General features: G+C 35.3%; 1 protein-coding gene across 1 annotated transcript in view; it reads right to left on the bottom strand.

Moving 5' to 3' along the window:
- LOC129532274 (T-box transcription factor TBX1-like) overlaps positions 1 to 20,056 on the bottom strand; it is an 88,990-nt gene that overhangs the window by 45,865 nt on the left and 23,069 nt on the right. Inside the window, exon 2 of the mRNA XM_055380987.2 lies at positions 1,262 to 1,316. Within this exon, the coding sequence (XP_055236962.2) occupies positions 1,262 to 1,316 (55 nt within the window). The remainder of the gene's footprint in view (positions 1 to 1,261; positions 1,317 to 20,056) is intronic.

The raw sequence follows: 20,056 nt of genomic DNA, 5'->3' as shown, positions 1-20,056 counted from the left end.
CAACCGCTGTTTTTGAAAGGCCTTGTGATGAGGCCCAAGGGAGTTTTGATCTGAGAATCACAGGAAATGTTTTTTCCACTTTCCAATAAAATTCCAAGTTTTTGTAACATGACCATTCAGTCTTTCTATAATTACTTTGCTTTGATAACTTATGTTGTATAATGAGGTAAATAATTCACAGTGTAGAATGAAAAAGATTGGCCGGGCGCGGTGGCTCACGCCTGTAATCCCAGCACTTTGGGAGGCTGAGGCGGGTGGATCACGAGGTCAGGAGGTCGAGACCATCCTGGCTAACACGGTGAAACCCCATCTGTACTAAAAATACAAAAAAAAATTAGCCGGGCGTGGTAGCGGGCACCTGTAGTCCCAGCTACTAGGGAGGCTGAGGCAGGAGAATGGCCTGAACCCGGGAGGCGGAGCTTGCAGTGAGCCAAGACAGCGCCACTGCACTCTAGCCTGGGCGAAAGAGTGAGACTCCGTCTCAAAAAAAAAAAAAAAAAAAGAATGAAAAAGATTATGTGTGTGTGTGCGTGTAAAATTATTTGCAGAGAACCGATACTAGTAATTATAATCCTTTTTCAATCCCTCAGAAATATAGTAGAGATAAGTCACTTAGATGTGCATTTTGATGCTGCTTAATTAAGGAGCATGTTGTTTACAAAATTATCCTGAAAGAAGAAAAGTATTACGGTTGACTCCTTCCATCTGGCTAAAACACAGATTATTATTTTACTGTCAGATTAGAAACATGTGAAAAAGTCTCTTTCTGTAATTTTAAAGTGTACTGTGTTATTGTTATTCACAGACAAAATTTTCTTTGTTTTCCATCTATGTACACTAATATTTAGTATTTAAACACATAATATTTAAATATTTGAAAAAAAACTCTGGGAATAGGAGACCAATCTGCCAAAAAAAAAAAAAAATCCCCTTTCAACTTATGGCTTTTACTAGTACCTTAGTATTAGAAATTTCAACCACTTTATGAGTTTTTAACAGTCTATATATGAGATAATTTATTGAATAAGTTGTAGGGTTTCTTTAGATGAGAAAAAATTGCCAATTTTAAGTATGAAACTATAGAATATCATAAATGCTAGAAGGAAAACAGTCTTGTATAAATTTTTGACCCCACATCCCTGTAAGTAACATATTTTGAGCATGTACAGTTATATACACTTGACTTATTTATGTACTACATTATAAAACACACACTTAAAATAACATAAGAGTATAAAAATGAAACAGCATTTTCTCATACCTGAAGGAGTATACAGTCATTCCTTGGTGTTTGTGAGGGACTGGTTCTGGAACCCCTGCAGATACCGAAATCCATGAATGCTCAAGTCCCTTATATAAAATGGCATAGCATTTTCAAATAACCCAGGCATACCCTGTACACTTTAGATCATCTCTAGATTACTTAAAATAACTAATACAATGTAAATGCTACATAAATAGTTTTAATATTGTATTTTAAAATTTATATTACTTTTTATTGTATTTTTTTCCAAATATTTTTTATCTGAGGTTGGTTGAATTCATGCATAAGAAACCCATGTATACAGAGGGCCAACCATACACTATCGCTACAAATTTGAATATGAAGAAAAATTTCATGTAGCTATTTCTTTCACTCTGTATTTTTTTCAAGGCTCCAGAGAACCTCTTTAAGCCGGGGGCACATGCAGCACAGTTTTGTGGCCTCTTTACCAGAGGACACATGACAGGGGAGAGAGAGGTACTTCCGCATCCCACAGGGTGGCCCTCAACACTCAGTGTGCATCAGAATCACCTGTATGTTTTAAAAAATACTGATGCCCAGGCTCTAACCTCAGGATTTGGTTTCCAAAAGTCTGGTAAGAGCAGGGTCTAGGCATTTATATTTTTAAAAATCCTCCCAGGAGAAGTTAGTGTACAGCAGGTGTTGAGAATCACTGCTTTAGACACTTGTTGGAGGGCCAAAGAAAATTTCCAGCAGAATGTGGCTATGGTGTTTAGCCATAGTGCCTGGTGGGGCAACACAGTAGCTGCAAGGACACAGTGGAAGTAGTGATCTGTCCAGATGGAGATGACTGCATTGCCCCAGGAAGGTGGTCACTGGAATCAGAAGAAGCAACTGCCATGCCCTACAAGATAGTGGTGCTCAGCAGAAGAAGATGTGTCACTAAGATTGAAGGCTGGACTGCTTTAAGAGCTCTGGCAAGTCATCAGGAGAATGTTGCAGGGGCTGAGATCTTGACAGAGCAGGTGGGAACAAAGACTACTGCAACTTAAATTAATGTCATGCCAATGTCATTAAGGCTTCCACAGTTTGAAGATGCTTAGGGAAACTCAGGTTACAGCATTCGTATTGTAACAATAACCACCTTTTACAGAGACAGCATCACAATTTACAAAGATCTTTTGTATATATTATGTTTCTTGATCCACCCTTTATCCCTGGGAGGAAGTAGGATAAACTCTATTAGTTCCATTTTATGAAGGAAAATAATAAAGTTCAGAAATGTTAAGTATTTGCCTGAGGTCATACAATACCAAAGGGCAGAATCAGAATGCCAACCTAGATCTCTCAGCTCTTAACCTTTCTCTTTCTCACCAAATCTTGAGATGGTAGGGTGTTTGGTGATGCATAGAAGAGGATGTCTATGAATTTATGTGGTTATTGGCTTGTTTAGAAATGGGGTAAATCTCTCTCAGGCATGCTTTTAGAATGATGCAAAAGTAATTGATTATTCAACAACTAAGAGGTTAATACCTGACACAGCAAAGACATTCCTGGCCCTGGTTCAGTGCCGAGGACCAGACTAAGTGCCTGGGCTATAACATATGTGGTTGTGAAATGATAGGAAGATTACCTTTCCCCATGGCCATTCATTTTCAAATTCAGGTGTTTTGGAAATTAACTGTATTGATAATAATGGGCCATAGAGAATGGATAAGCAAAACATTGATCTATCCATTCAAAGATTCATTTCATCTGTGATCAAGCTATTTGGATTCTGCCTCCTTAATATCTCTCCTTTGTGTCTCCTCCTGCTCCCAACCACTGCTGCCTTTATTTAGATTTTCACCATCTTTTTCATAGCCTCTTCTTATGTGGTCACTGATTCTTATCTAACCCCTTCCAGTTTGTTCTCACACTGCTCCCAGACTTTTGGCTCTAAATTTCAAATCTGATCATGTCCCTACTTTTTTAGATTTTACCCTTTTAGAATTTTTCAAAGGTTGCCTTTTATTGGTAAGGTTTTACTTAAACACCTGCGCTGGAACACAAGATCATCTCTACTTTGGTTTATGCTTTTCTCTTCAGCTTCATATCTAACTGAACCCAGTTCTTACTGTATCTTACATTCATGTCACAATGAAATATCCAGAGGTCTCCAAATGTACCATACAACTGTGCCATGACTCTTCTTTGCAGACTCACATCACCTTTACTTCCTGATGAATAAGAGTACATTCTCCAGACTTAATTCAAGTCCCACCTTCTCCATTGATTAACATCCTGATTTCCCATGGCCTCACCCAGTTGGCAATGACTCCTTCCTTTATGAACTCATCATACTCCATGAATACTTCCATCACAGCACCTATAAAGCTTCATTCCACCTACTTGTTTATGTAGCCTTCTCTTCCATTTAAACTGTTTATACTCTTTGGGGGTATGAATCATGTCTTAGTCTTATCACCAGCACCCAAAATACTGTATGATGTATGAGGTATTTAATAGTGCTTATCAAATAAATGCCTTAATTCATTAACTCCCATATATGAATTAGGGGCTCTTCCTCAGATATAACCTAGAGCTTCTGAATTTTAAAAAAAATAGGTAAAAGGTCTGACAAAGACTTTTTTAGTTTCTCTTTCAAACCTGGGAAATAATAGATAATGATATATCTATGAATGTCAGTTGGCAGACATTGCTAAGTGTTTTTCAAAGCAGTGGGAGTCCCGAACCCAGTCATATATGCCAACCACAAAACTATAAGTAAGTATCTGTGTACTGCAATTAATAGCTTATTTGGAGCTGGATAATTTCTTCAAGCATGGAGTATTTTAAATCAGGAATGAACTAGCACTGAGCGAGTTTTGGCAAGTTTCTCTTACACATGGGGAGAGATTTTAAACATCACTTAGGTGCTTAAACAGTTAGAAACACATTAATGTCAGCCATTATTTTTGGTTACAAGCTGGTGTCATAACTGGCCTAATCCTTTTTTTCTTTCTTCCTTTTCTTAAAATAATCTGATCTATAAGAACAATTGGCAGATGTTATTTGAAAATGGGCTCCACACACCAAAATTCTGTGGAAGTTCCTCTACACAGGTAGAGGAAAAAAAGAAAAAAAAAATTTCCTACTTCTTAAATCAGATAGAAAATTCCCATTCTGGGATTAAGAAGAAAAAAGCAAATCTCAATTTGCGAGTGCTTTGCCAAACATATAAATCACAAGCGTTTATGGTTTATTTTTGAATACTCTTAATTGCTAAGATGTAAACTCAACATTTCAAAAGTCTCTACATTATTTATCCAGTCTTATAACCTTGAAAGAAACAAACTGTCCTAAAGCGTGAACTATTTTTAAGTGAGCTAATGTCTGTGGAATCCTTTCCCTAATGGATTTCAGGGTTAAGGGCGTGTCTGATCCACTGTGCAAGAAAGCAAGATGTGCTCATTTGCTTCCACTGTATGCATGAAAATGATGACGACTTATCCTCAAAGTGAAAACTAGAAACTAAGTGTCAAGTGATGTATAAGACTATATAAAATATACACGTATGCAAGAAATGTGTACATCTAAACACTCCAAATGTTTGACTGTATAATATGACTTTTAATGTCAGAATGAGAAGAAGGAAGCATTGAACAAGAATAAAGAAAAATCCTATATTTACTTTTTAAATTAAAAAGCATAACCACATCTTGTATAAATTCTAACAAAATCCTGCACACAATTTCGAGAAACAGAGTACCATATCTCTTATGGTACTGTGTTACTTGGATGAACTTAGCAGTTGGTGGGGATAAAGAAGTATGAGACTAGAGAACCAAATTTTTATTATTTGTCAACAGGCAAATGGGTAGATGCTAGGAGTAAGTAGAGGAGTAAGTAAATTCAGAGGGATTTTTTTTTTTTAAGAAACCGGGGCAAGGTGAGGGTGGCTTTAGTTTATGAGATTACCCATGCTTGCTATTATGACTGTGCTTCCTGTACTAATTTCCGTATCTGTTCAAGCTGAATCCACATGCCTGTTGATTGGTACTTTGTTTGGTTTCAGGGACCTCTCTCAAATGTAGCCTAGAGCTTCTGAATAAAAAATATCAAGTTAAGATATTTGATGAAAGTTTTTTTCTACTTGTTTGCCTTGATTTATATAGTGCATCTTACAAAGCCATTGAAATTAAATCACATATCCATAATCTGTTAAGAAAAGGTAAGTAGAAGAAATAAGGTTATATGAAATTGGGACTATTTTGAAAATTCCAGGAAGTATGCTGGCATATATTTCTCAATTGTTTTCTCAACCTTTTGAAAATTATTGTCCAGGCTGTAGATCATGTTGTCAGTGGCTTCTCCCCATCTAATAAAATATGAAGACCCTCTCCACCTTTTGGAGGAAAATGCTGGTATCTTGGAGTTTGATACTACCATGTAGAAACCAATATACTAACTTGTAAGAGAGAAAAGTTTATTTACTCCACGTATCGTTGAAATTTTATCATAAAAACTGATATTCTTTGGGAAAATGATTATAAAAGCCACAAATTATAACATCTATTCGGTTGTAATTTAAAAATACCTGAATTTTCAGCCATTTGCAGTGGCTCATGCCTGTAACCCCAGCACTTTGGGAGGCCAAGGCAGGCAGACCACTTGAGGTCAGGAGTTCAAGACCAGCCTGTCCAAAATGGTGAACCCCACCTCCCACCCCATCTCTACTAAAAATACAAAATTAGCCAGGTGTGGTGGTGTGTGCCTGTAATTTCAGCTACTTGGGGGGCTGAGGCACAAGAATTGCTTGAAACCAGGAGGCAGAGGTTGCAGTGAGCTGAGATCGTGCAACTGCACGTCAGCTTGGGTGACACAGCGAGACTCTGTCTCAAACAAACAAACAACAACAACAACAATTTTCAAGGAAAGAATAAGTTTCCTACTATCGATTCCATTAACTCTGACTACACAACTCAGATTGTGTTTTTGAGGTAGCACAGTAAGCTGGGCATTAGTCCTGCATGCTCCTAGGTAAACTCTCTGAGCTTCAATTTTCTCATTTGTGCGATAGGAATCATTCTACACACCCAGTTTCTCTCAGGGCATTTGAGGGGAAACCCCTGGAGCAATGGACAAAAAAAAACCCCTTTGATACCTGTAGATACTGGTGTTCCAATCTCTACAGATTGGTGTTCCAATACCTCTGCCCAGGGTATGCTTATGCCCCAGCACCTAATCATAAAATGGTGTCTTTGCCCTCTTGCCTCCTGGCTCACAGCTTCTTACACACTTGAGTCAGAAGCGGTTTTTGTCTTCCTCCTTTCATGAGAGCAGGAGCCTCATTCCAGTCTCCAGCTTTGAGAAATGAGTATTTCTGTTGCCTTCTTGCATGGAGCACTCTCTGCTCTTTAACTGACAAGGGCTAAGCTCCTGACTGCTATTGTCTACCTTGAGTTTTGCCCCTGCTTTTGCTTGGCATTTCTGTCCAAGAAAAATGCTGATCTTGTTTTTGAGATGGGCTATGTCTTTTTGGTCTCTCTGTTATCAACCTATATATATGTGTTTAGAGTGGAGCGTATGCATCAAAGAAACATACTCGATGTTCAAGAAATCTTTAAAGAAATGCTGTCTTCTCAGTTCTTGGGGCAATATTGTGTTGAGTCAACTTATCCAGACAACTTGGCTGGAAGGCTTTATTGGTGCAAGTATTTCATAAACTGCAAAGTTCTATACAAACATAAAACATTAAGTTGATGTGTATAAGAAAGAAAACCTAAGGTTTATCTTTTTCTGAACTTCACCAGCCATTCCTGAGAATATCTGATATTCAGTGTTATCACTTCAATAGCAGCACAGATCAGTCACAGAGTGTGGCCCACAAACTGCTGATCCATGGATTGTTACTGATCTGGGGCAAGATAAGTTCAGAAAGTGAGAGTGAGCACCTAGAAAATTTTACAGCAATTTGACAAAGTAATTTTACATTTGTTATATCTAATGATTTGAAGAATTAGCTTATTATATTTTTATATCTTTTAAATTTCATTTTTCTTGTACTTTACAAAATACCTGTGACGAATTGAAAATTGAAACTAGGTCCTTTACCACAGATAGGCTTATACTGTTACTTATGCTTATTATATTTCACCAAATACGATTTCATCAATTTTACATGTGCTATAATCTTTATATATTAATACAAAAGAAGAAAACAATGCTACCAGTTAAGCTATCCACAAGGCCTATATATCACTTAGTTTTTAAAATCTTATATTTACTGAAAGAGCTCTTTTAGTAAAGTAAACACAATTTTGGACTTAACATAACTTTAAAGAATTTCATATCAGTCTTATGTGGGTATAAAAGGAAAATGTTAATGCAATAAATTAATGAAGAAGACATTTCCTAAATTTCTTTACAATCTGAGTCCAATGCTTCTGACTCACTTTTCAGCTTAGAGTTGTTAATGTCTGTGTTTTCTACACAATATTGCCCCAGAGCTGAGAAGATGGCATTTCTTTAAAGATTTCTTGAACATTAGTTGCAGATTTTTCTCCCCAAATTACTGGCCTTACTAAAAAGTGTCTAGGGGCAGTTATGTGTATTTTAGGAGCAAACTATTTCATAACTTTTCATGCCTGTAAGTACTGTCCTTTCTTAGGTTCCATAGAGCACTTGATAGTTGCTTTGCAAGAAAAAATGAAATCGTGACTGTCTTTTCAAAAACAAGTATCTGCTTCTTCAGTATCAAATGTATACTCAATGTTCTGTTTCCACGCTTTATTGCAAATACAATAACTTTTTTGTGTTAATGCTCAGTTATATTGTAATCTTTTAAAATATATTTTAAAAGACAATTAAACCCAACACATATATTATTAACAAGGCATTTAATTCCATAGAAGTGATGAGAATATGAAAACTGTGACTGAGCTTGAGAATGCTTAGGCAAGGTCTGGCTGACTGTAATTGCAATCACAGATTATGAACTGTATCCTAATAACATGAGCTGTCTTTACAATCTTTTATTTTATTTTTTCAGGGATGCGGTCTCGCTTTGTTGTCCAGGTTGGGATGCAGTGGCTATTCAGAGGTACAATAATCATAGCGTACTGCAGCCTCAAACTCCTGGTCTCAAGTGAGCCTCCCAAATAGCTGGGACTATAGGCAATTGCCACCACACCCAACCTTGAATTAATGACTTTTAAGAGTGAGCTATCATTTTGCCTACAACTTAAAGATACCTAGGTTCATGATTAATATTTACTCCCCGGAGAATCACTAAACTTAATGCTTCTAAATTTAAATCCATTGAACATAAAGGAATTATCTAACTGTATGGAGATTGCAACATTCCATTGACTAAATCAACTAGCCTGCTAGAGAGCTCAGTAAATAGCTAAGTGGTTTAATTTACTGAACTGCTTACTCCAAAGACAGAGTGTATCTAGCACATGTGTAACAAACAGCACTTATAATATGTAAGGCATTATCCACAGCAACCTTTTAAATTAGGATACTAATAATTCTCCCATTTGTAAGTCCAGGCAACAAGGGCAAAGAGAGGTTAATAAGTTGTGGAGCCAGGACTCAAGACCACATGTCTACCCTAAGGGTCGAAAGACTGAGCTTTTAACATATGCTATTTTGTTTTTCAATAAGTGAAATTATTTTGGCTACACTTTGAGTTTTCAGAAGATCTCATAGTTAATTTAAGAAATTATTTTCTAAAACTTTCCAGATCATGAAAGCATATAATGGGAGAAAAAACAACAACTCTGAATTTAAGCAAACAAACCAACTACACTGGTCAAGGCTGGGAGCATGAGTGGAACAAGCTGAAGAAAATGTGGCCCAATCAGAGCCTTTACCAAGTCTTGGTAATAAATGCCCTTGGCAAACAAAGACAATCAGAACAAAAACTACTTTCCACTACCACTGAAAGGAAAAAATGTTGGCAAAGATTATGGAAATGTGGTGACTTGTAATTATTTAGCTGAGAGGGAATATAAACTGGGACTTACATAGACTTTAGATGCCAAACAAAATGATTTTAATGAAATTCTAGGAGACCAAATGTAAATTAAAACTATGGTCCAGGCTACAGCATTTCTCCACTATTGAATATACAAAGGTGAAATTGAATCACCAAGGGGGACAAAGCAAGTAACGATATCAGCTATTTCTCACAATGAAATCCTAATAAAAATGCAACTGAGTTTGTTGAACTTCAATTGTCTGAGGTAGATGCATTTCCTCTTGTTATTTAAACAGCAGATTCTTGCTTACCTAAAATACAGAGCCCCAAAAATGTCCATTTGCCCAATAAAATCTTTATTTAGGGAATACAACACATGAAATACTTAAACAATAGGGTATTTTATATGTTATAAAAGGATGCATTTATATTTAATAGACAATTTAGTTTCCCATGAGTTAAATGAATTTCCAGATCATTGTGTGATTAAGCTCTTCGTTCTAAGAAAGTTTAAAGTAAAGCTTAGGTAATGGCCAAGTTAAGATGAATAAAATAATTGAATAGAAAAACACTATTTGAAATTATAATACAATCAATACCAAATATTTGATTTTACTGAATTATATAGACTAAGACAAACCTTATTCACTTTCAGCAGTAGTGCTTTCTAAAAATCCTGGCATCTTTTAGAAGGAAAACACTGGAAGATACTAAAGGACAATCCGTTGTGGCTAGAATACAATATTACATCTTTTATTTGCATTTAAAAATATTTATACTGTTATTTTCATATACTCATAATGTATCATGTTTAATGTTAAACAAATAAGATGTTTTACTTTATTACATTTTGAAACATGGATTGGCCTAGGAGCCCTTATTTGGTCAATATGTGAGGATGTGGAGGCCGTCCTGTCAGAAGGATGAGCTCCAACCTATGATGGGTAATTTTACATGTAAACTGGGTTGAGCCAAGGCACCAGGCGATCCATCAAACATTATTCTGGATGTTTCCATGAAGGTGTTTTTTTGGATGAGATTAACACTTAAATTGGTGGATTTTGATTAAAGCAGATTACATACCATAGTGTGGATAGGCCTCATCCAACCAGTCAAAGGCCTTAATAGAACAGAGACTGACCTTTCTCAGAGGAAGAATGAATTCTGCCAGCACATTGCCTTCAGATTCACACTGCAACTCTCCCCTGGATCTTCAGCCTGACAGAACCTCCACCTTGCAGATTTTGAATTTACCAAGCCCCACACTTGTGTGAGCCAATTCTTTAAAATACCTCTCTCTCTCTCTCTATATATATATAGAATATATATATTCCATATATATTCTCTCTATCCTATATATATTCTCTCTCTATATATAGAATATATATAGAGATATATATATACACACACGATATATATGATAGATGAATCATCTGATTCTATATATATTTGATATATATGATATATGAATATATATATGATTATATATACATACATATATATATCTATATACATGCAAAGAGAGAGAGAGAGATAGCCTATTGTTTCTATTTCTCTGAAGAACTCTGACTAATACACCCCCATGAAGGAATGAAAGTGGAGCCATCACTTATTTGCTGTCCCTTAGAAATCTGGGATGTATTGCCATTTATGTGTGCTTAGCTATATAGACTTAGAGAAAATATTAATCAGTTTTTAACTACATTCATCCTCACAAAACAGACAAGTGGTCTAAAGATTCTCTCATATAAAAACTCAAGTTGAGATTATGTTAAAATTCAGCACAAATAAGCCTCAAGACACTTCATAACCACATTCCAATAAAAAATCATTATTGAATTACATATGAGAAATCTGTTATGAAATCTGTTATAAAACTGTAACTATCTGAAAATCCATTTGAAAAATAGATTTATATTATTAATGAACCATGCTTCAGGTATATATTGTGCTAGGAAACAATAATTCAAGTTTTTAAAACCTGATATTTGTGTAATTTATAAATAAATAGCAGGGGATATGCACAAAATATGTTTTAATAAAATGGGTGATCATTCAAAAATATTTACACACTAATTTTAGATGAATGTCAAGCAGAATAAACATTTAAAAAAGCTGACTGATAAAATTAAATGCCTTCAAACCAATCTTTGCTGTTAGAAGTCAGAAAAATTGATACTATTGGAGCAGGTAGTGACAAGAAGGCTTCACAAAGGGGCTTCTGGTTTTGCCGATGTTTTGTTACTTGAGCTTGGTTTGGTTATATGGATGTGTTTAGTGCATTAAAGTTCATTGAGCTGTGCTCTATAAATAGGCTCTTTTCTCTATGTTTATTAAGCTTCACTAAAAAGTTTAACAAAAAATGGCTTTAAAACTAGAAAATGTATCCCTCTACAAATTCTGAATGCATAAATGCAGTTAATTTGTATATATACCAATTGTGATTATAAAGGGAGACCATAAGGTGCAGGCACTTTCTGACCATCAAAGAAACAGGCTAAGATTTTAGACAGTTTGGAAATTTCGCATATATGTTCACGAGCGGTATTAGCTTGCAGTTTTCTTGTAATGTCTTTGTCAGATTTGGGTATTAGTGTGGTGCTGGCACCATACAATGTGTTGGGAAGTATTCTTTGCTTTTCATTTTTTTCAGAGACTTTGTTTAGGATTGGTGATATTTCTTTCTTAAATATTTGGTAAGATTCCCTAAAGAAGGTATTTGGGCCTGAATTTTTATAGGAAGATTTTTAACTATAAACTCAATGTTTTAATAAATGTTAGGCTATTCCCATTATTTGTAAGTGAGGGTTGCTGGACATTTGATTATTTTTTCCCCTCAGTCTAAGTTAAGTTCCTTGGCATTAAATTTTTTATAAACAACTTTTGCTTAATTGAAGTTTAATTTACTTTTTTTTTTTTAGTTTTTAAACGTAGAGGCTAAGATTATTAATTTGAGGCCTTCTTTTTCTTTTCTAATATAGCCATTGCTACTATAATTTCCCCTCACATACTGCATTCCACATTTTCATTCAGTTCAAAATATTTTCTGATTTATAAAAAAATCTTTCTTTGATACACGGGTTATTCAGAAGTGTTATTTAATTTCCAAATATTTGGGATTTGTCAGGTATCTCTTATTGATTTTAGTTTAATTCTGCTACGTTTATACAACATATTTTGTATACCATAAAACCTTTCAAATTTAGTAAGACTTGTTTTATCACCCTGAATGTGGTCTGTCTTGGTAAATCCTTACTGTGCACTTGAAAAACAATGTGTATTTTGTTGTTTCTGGGTGGATCATTCTAATAGTTTTCTAGTTGGTCAAGTTAGGTTGGTAGTATTACTCAAGGTTCAATATACTTACTGATTTTCTGTCTATGTCTTCTATCAACTATTGAGATGTATGTTGAAATTTCCAGCTATAACTGAGAATTTGTCTATTTTTCTTTGCAGATTTATCAATTTTTCCTTCATGTAATTTGAAACTCTGTTATTAGGTATAAAAACATTTAGAATTGTATGTCCATTTGATCAGTAGAACCTTTTATCATTATAAAATGGCCCTTTTTATCCCTGGTAATATTCTTTGCTCTAAAATCTGTATTATCTAATATTAATATGAGTGATTAATGGTAGCATGATATATCTTTTTCCATCCTTTAACATGTAGCCTATTTGTGTGTTTTTTTTTAATTTAAGGTGGTTTTCTTCTTGGTAGCATTTGTTTGTTTGTTTGTTTTCAATACAACTTCTGCCTTTTAATTGGAGTGCTTAGATAATTAATAATTAATGAAATTACTGATATAGGTGCATGTGAGTCTATCATATTCTTATTTGTTTTCAATTTTTCTATATGCTCTTAGTTCCCCTTTACTATATTTTCTGGCTTCTTTTGGATTTTTTTAAAAATTATTTCATCTTATTTACTTTTTTGGTTTATTAATTATAACTCTGTTGTATTTATGTGTTATGCGTATGTGTTATGTATACTTTGAAGCATAAATTTTTAACTTATCACAGCTTTTCTTATACGTATACCACAGCATATATATAATAAGAACCTCATGTCAGTACACTTTCATGTCTCCCCTCCTGGCCTTTGTAATATTATTGTCATATATTTTACTTTTACTTATATTATAGATCCTAAGATCCTATGATACACTGTTTTTTTTTCTTTTAACAGTTTTTAAAAGACATTTAAAAAAACAAGAAATTTGATATAGTTTGGGTCTATATCCCTGACCAAATCGCATGTCAATTTGTAATCCCCAGTGTTGGATGTTGGGCCTGGTGGGAGGTGCTTGAATCATGAAAGCAGATTTCCCCCTCAGTGCTGCTCTTGTGATAATGAATGAGTATTAGCCAGATTTGATGGTTTAAAAGTGTGTGGCACCTCCCTCCTTGCTCTCTTCCTTTGGCTCTGGCCATGTGAAGACATGCCTGCTTCCCCTTCGCTTTCTACCATGATTGTAAGCTTCCTGAGGCCTCCTTAGCCATGCTTCTTGTATAGCCTGCAGAACTGTGAGCCAATTAAATCTCTTTTCATTATAAATTACCCAGTCTCTGGTATTTCTTTATAGCAGTGGCAAGAATGAACTAATACAGAAAGTTGGTACCAAGAGGTGGGGCATTGCTATAAAGACACCTGAAAATGTGGAAGCAGCTTTGGAACTGGGTAATGGGCAGAGGTTGGAACAGTTTGGAGGGCTCAGAAAAAGACAGGTAGATGAGGTAATGTTTGGAACTTCCTAAGACTTGAATGGTTGTGACCAAAATGCTGATAGTGATAGGGACAGTGAAGTCCAGGCTGAGGAGGTCTCAGATGGAAATGAGGAATTGGAGTAAAGGTCACTTTAATAAGTAAAGGTGGCTTATTGGGATATGGAGTAATGGTCACTCTTGCTACACTTTATCCCTGTTCTAGGGATCTAAGAAACTTTAAACTTGAGAGAGATGATTTAGGGTACCTGGCAGAATAAATTTCTAAGAAGGAAAACATTCAAGATGTAGCCTGGCTACTTCTAAAAGTCTATGCACATATGCATAAGCAAAGAAATTATCTGAAACTGAAACTTATATTTGAAAAGGAGGCACAGCATAAAAATTTGGAAAATTTTCAGCCTAGCCATGTGGTAGAAAAGAAAATCCCATTTTCTGGGGAAGGAATTCAAGCCAGATGCATAAATTTGCATAACTAAAAGGAAGGCAAGTACTAATAGCCAAGACAATGGGAAAAAGACCCTGAAGGCATTTCAGAGACCTTCATGGGAGCCCCTCTCATCACAGGCCCAGGAGGGCAAAATAGTTTCATGGGCCAGGCCCAGGGCCCTACTGCTCTGCACAACCTTGAGATGCTGCTCCCTCCATCCTTGGGGACTCCAACCATGGATCAAAGGGGCCCAGGTACTTGGGTCACTCACTGCTTCAGAGGGTGCAAGCCATAAGCCTTGGTAGCTTCCACATGGTGCTGGACCTGCAGGTGTGCAGAGTGCAAGAGTTGAGGCTTGGTAGCCTCTGCCTAGATTTCAGAAGATATATGAAAAAGCCTGAATGTCCAGGCAGAAGTCTGCTGTGGAGGCAAAGCCCTCATGAAGAACCTCTACTAGGGCAGTGCAGAGGGGAAATGTGGGATTGGAGCCCCCACACAGAATCCCCACTGGGCACTGCCTAGTAGAACTGTGAGAAGAGGACCACCATTTTTCAGACCCCAGAATGCTAGATCCACCTGCAGCCTGCACTGAGTGCCTGAAAAAATCCCAGGCAATCAATGCCAGCCCTTGAGAGTAGACAAGAGGGCTCAGCCCTGCAGACCCAATGGTGCAGAGCTGCTCAAGACCTTGGGAGTCCACCCCTTGAATCAGCATGCCCTGAATCTGGGACATGGAGTCAAAAGAGATTATTTTGGAGCATTAAGATTTAATGACTTTCCTGCTGGGTTTTGGACTTGCACAGGGCCTGTTGCTCCTTTCTTTTGGCTTATTTATCCATTTTGGAAAATGAGTATTTACCCAGTGCCTATACCCCCTTTGTATCTTGAAAGCAACTAACTTGTTTCTGATTTTACAGGCTTAAAGTGGGAGGTACTAGCCTTATCTCAGATGAGACTTGACTTTCGACTTTTGAGTTAATACTGGAATGAGTTAAGACTTTGGAAGACTGTTGGGAAAGCATGATTGTGTTTCAAAATGTGCGGACATGAGATTTGGGAAGGGTTGGGCAGAATAATATGGTTTGGATCTGTGTCCTCCCAAAATCTCCCATGTCAAATTGTAATCTCCATTATTGGAGGTGGAGCCTGGTAGGAGGTGACTGGATCAAGTGGGGCAGATTTCCCCCTAGGTGTTGCTCTTATGATAGTGAGTGAATGCCCATGAGATCTGGTTGTTTAAAAGTGTGTGGCACCTCCCCCCTTGCTCTCTTCCTCCTGCTCTGGAGATGTGAAGGTGTGCTTGCTTCCCCTTCACTTTCCACCACGATTGGAAGTTTCCTGAGGCCTCCCCAGTCATGCTTCCTATAGGAAGCCTGCAGAACCATGAGCTGATAAACTTCTTTTCTTTACAAATTACCCAGTCTCAGATATTTCTTTATAGCAGTGTAAAAACAGACTAATACAAAAGTTTTTCTAATTATATAATTACCATTTCTAGTGCTTTTTATTCCTTTATATAGAAGCACATTTTCATCTGGTATCATTTTTTTCTGCTGATAAACTTCCTTAAAATTTTCTTGTAATAAGCAGTCTGCTAGTGATGAATTCAGATTTTGTATGTCTGAATAAGTCTTTATTTTACCTTTGTTTTAACAAATATTTTTCCTTGGTAAAGAATTCTAATAGACAAGTTTTTAAAAATGTCAACATCAGCTCTATAGTTGATAGCATCTCCTTAATTCTTACCACACTAAATCTAATCTCTGATTTGTAGAGTTTGAGGCTCATCCTATCATTTTAATTGATTGTCTCACTACTCTAAAATTAATTTTCAAATGCAGGCATACTGGTCTCCTTCCTCGTCCTATTTATTTTTCCGCCTTCTCTTTAATGTTACCTTCTTTTCAGACTGACTTATTTTACTTAGCAATATGTGTTTAAGTTTCCTCCACGCCTTTACATGGCTTGATAGTTTATTTCTTTTTAACACCAAATAATATTCTGTTGTCTGGAAGTACTGCAGTTTATTAATCCATTCATCTCCTGAGGGACATCTTTGTTTCTTCCAAGTATTGATAATTGTAAATAAAGTTGCTATAAATATCTGTGTGTGTGTTTTTGTTTGGATATGTTTTCAACTCATCTGGATAAATACCAAGTGAGTAATTGCTGAAAAATATGGTATGAATATGTTTAGTTTTGTAAGAAACTGCTAAACTGTCTTCCAAGTAACTGTACCATTTTGCATTCCTACCAACAATGAATAAAAGTTTCAGTTGCTCCACATCCTCATCAGTGTTTCTTGTTGTCAGTATTTTGGATTATGGCCATTCTAATATGCAAGTAATGGTATCTCATTGTTGTTTTAATTTGCCTTTCTCTGATGACATGATGCAGAACATCTTTTAATATGCTTATTTGTCATCGGTATAATCTTGTTGATATGTCTGTTTAAGTCTTTAACCCATTTTTAAATGAGGTTGTGTGTTTTCTTATTGTTGAGTTTTAAGAGTTCTTTGTATATTTTGGATAACAGTTCTCATTCAGATGTGTGTTTTGCAAATATTTTCTCCCAATCTGTGGTTTGTCTTTCCATCCTCTTTATATTGTCTTTCACAGAGCAGAAATTTTTAATTTTAATTAAGTTCAGCTTATCAATTACTTCTTTCATGGATAGTGTTTCTTGTGTTATATTTAAAAAGTCATTGTTATACCCAAGGTCATCTAGATTTTCTCCTATGTTATCTTCCATAAGTTTTATATATATATAAAATATATATATATATTTACATTTGGGTCTAGGATTCATTTTGATTTAATTTTTGTGAAGGATGTATGTTGGTATCTAGATTTATCTTTTTGCATGTGGATGTCTAGTTGTTCTAGTACCATTTGTTGAAAAGACAATCTTTGCTCCATTGTATTTTCTTTGCTTTTTTGTCAACGATCAGTTGGGTATATTTACATGGGTCTATTTTTGGGATTTCCATTCTGTTCCACTGATCTGCCTATTCCTTTCACCAACACCACACTGTCTTGATTACTGTAGCTTTATAGTAAGTCTTGAGATCAGGTAGTGTTTGTCCTCCAACTTTGTTCTTCTCCTTTAATATTATGTGGCTATTCTGGGTTTGCTTCTTCATATACACTTTAGGATCAATTTGTCAATATCCACAAAGTAACTTGGTTGGATAGTGATGGGAATTGCATTAAATTTATAGATCAAGTTGGAAGAACTGACATCTTGATAATATTGAAATTTTTGTCTATGTTCTTTGCCATTTAAATCTTCTTTGATTTGATGTGTTTCATCAGAGTTTTGTAGGTTCTCTCATATAGATCTTGTACAATTGTGCTAGTTTTATACCGAAGTATTTAATTTTTGGGGTGCTAATGTAAATAATTTGGTTTTAATTTGAAATTTGACTTGTTTAATGTTATGCAGGAAAGTATCTGACTTTTGCATATAAACTCTGTTTCCTGCAACCTTTCTACAATTGCTTATTAGATTCAGGAGGCTTTTTTTGGGGGGCAGTGGGACAATTTTTTTGGATTCTCTATGTAGACAACCAAGTCATTTGTAAACAAAGACAGTTTTATTGCTTCTTTCTCAATCTCTATGCTTTTTATTTCCTTTTTGGTTTGTTATATTGCAGTAGCTAGTACTTTCAGTATGATGTTGAAAAGCAGTAGTGAGAGGCAACAGTCTTACCTTGTTCTTGATCTTAGTGAGAAGGTTTCAAGTTTCTCACCATTAAATATATTATCTGTAGGTTTCTGTGGATGTTCTTTATTGAGGACGTTCTTTTCTATTATTAGTTTTTATCATGAATGGGTGGGAGTTTTTTTCAAGAATGGGTGTTGGATTTTGTCAAATACTTTTTCTTCATCTACTGATATAATCATGTAATTTTTAGACTGTTGATTATAATAATTAATTTTTAAAAGTTGAATCAGCCCTGCATACTTAGGATAAAACCCACTTGGTCATGGCATATATGGTTATGCATCACTTAATGATGGGAACATGTTCTAAGACATGCATCATTAGGAGATTTCATCATTTTGAGTGTACTTACATAAACTTAGATGGTACAGCTTACTACACCTAGGCTATATAATATAGACTATTGTTCCTAGGCTACAAACTCATACAACATGTTACTTTCCTGGATACTGTAGGAAATTACAATGCAATAAGTATCTTTGTATCTAAACATAGAAAAGTGCAGTAAAGATGTGGCATTATAATATTATATCATCCATCATTGATTAAAATGTCATTATATGGTGCACAACGATAATTGTTTCTATACATTGTTGGATTCAATTGCTAATATTTTATTCAGAATTTTTATTTCTACATTCATAAAATATATTGGTACGTAGTTTTCTCTTCCTGCAATATCTTTGTTTAGTTTCGGTATTAGGTAAGGCTGGCCTCATAAAATGAGTTAGGAAGTAGTCCTGTTGCTTCTATACTCTGAAAGAGACTGTAGAGAATAGTACAATTTCTTCTGAAGTGTTTGGTAGAATTCTTCAGTAAACCTCTTTGAGCATTCTGCTTTCTGTTTTGGAAGGTTATTAATTATTGGTTTAATGTCTAGAATAGATATAGAACTATTCAGATTGTCTATTTCTTCTTTTATGAGTGTTTGGTCATTCTTTTAAGGCTTTTGTCTACTTCATCTAGTTTATCAAATTTGCGGGTGTAGAATTATTCATAATATTTTTTATTATCATTTTAATGTGCATAGGATTTTTAAGTTTATAGTATTTCCCCTCTTTCATTTCTGACATTAGCATCTTGTGTCTTTTCTTTCTTTCTTTGTAAGCCTGGAAAAAGGATTATAAGTTTTACTAATGTTTTCAAAGTAACAACTTTTGATTTTGTTGATTTTTCTCCATTGATTTCCTGTTTTCAGTCTCATTGAGTTCTGCTCTAATTTTTATTGTTAATTTTCTTTGGCTAACTTTGGCTCTAATTTGTTATTTTATTTCTAGTTACCTAAGGTGGAAGCCTGGATTATTTATTTATTTAATATTTTTAAATTTCCTAATTTTAAAATAATTTTTTAAACTTTTATTTTAAGTTCTGGGTTACACATGCAGGTTTGTTGTATAGGTAAATTTATGTCATGGGAGATTATTAGACAGATTATTTCACCATCTAGGTATTAGCCTATGAAGGAAAAAATGTTAAAAGCAGTTAGAGAGAAAGGTCAGGTCACCTATGAAGGGAAGCCCATCAGACTAACAGCAGACGTCTCAGCAGAAATCCTACAAGCCAGAAGGGATTGTGGGCCAATATTCAACATTCTTAAGGTAAAGAAATTCCAACCAAGAATTTCATATCTGGCCAAACTAAACTTTATAAGTGAAGGAGAAATAATATTCTTTTCACACAAGCAAATGCTGAAGGAATTTGTTACCACCAGACCTGCCTCACAAGAGCTCCTGAAGTTAAGCACTAAATATGGAAAGGAAAGACTGTTACTAGCCACTACAAAAACACACTTATGTACACAGACTAGTGACACTATAAAGCAACCACACAAACAAGTCTGCATAACAACCAGCTAGCACTAAGGTAACAGGACCACATCTACACATATTAATAATAATGTTGAATGTAAATGGGCTAAATGTCCCACTTAAAAGACAGAGTGGCAAGCTGGATGAGAAACCAAGATTCACTGTTATGCTG

The sequence above is a fragment of the Gorilla gorilla genome, chromosome 2, assembly GCF_029281585.2.
Source record: "Gorilla gorilla gorilla isolate KB3781 chromosome 2, NHGRI_mGorGor1-v2.1_pri, whole genome shotgun sequence".
NCBI classification, from domain to species: Eukaryota; Metazoa; Chordata; class Mammalia; order Primates; family Hominidae; genus Gorilla; species Gorilla gorilla.
The sequence above is the reverse complement of the archived record's forward strand: the minus strand, read 5'-3'. Positions and strand labels throughout refer to the sequence as shown.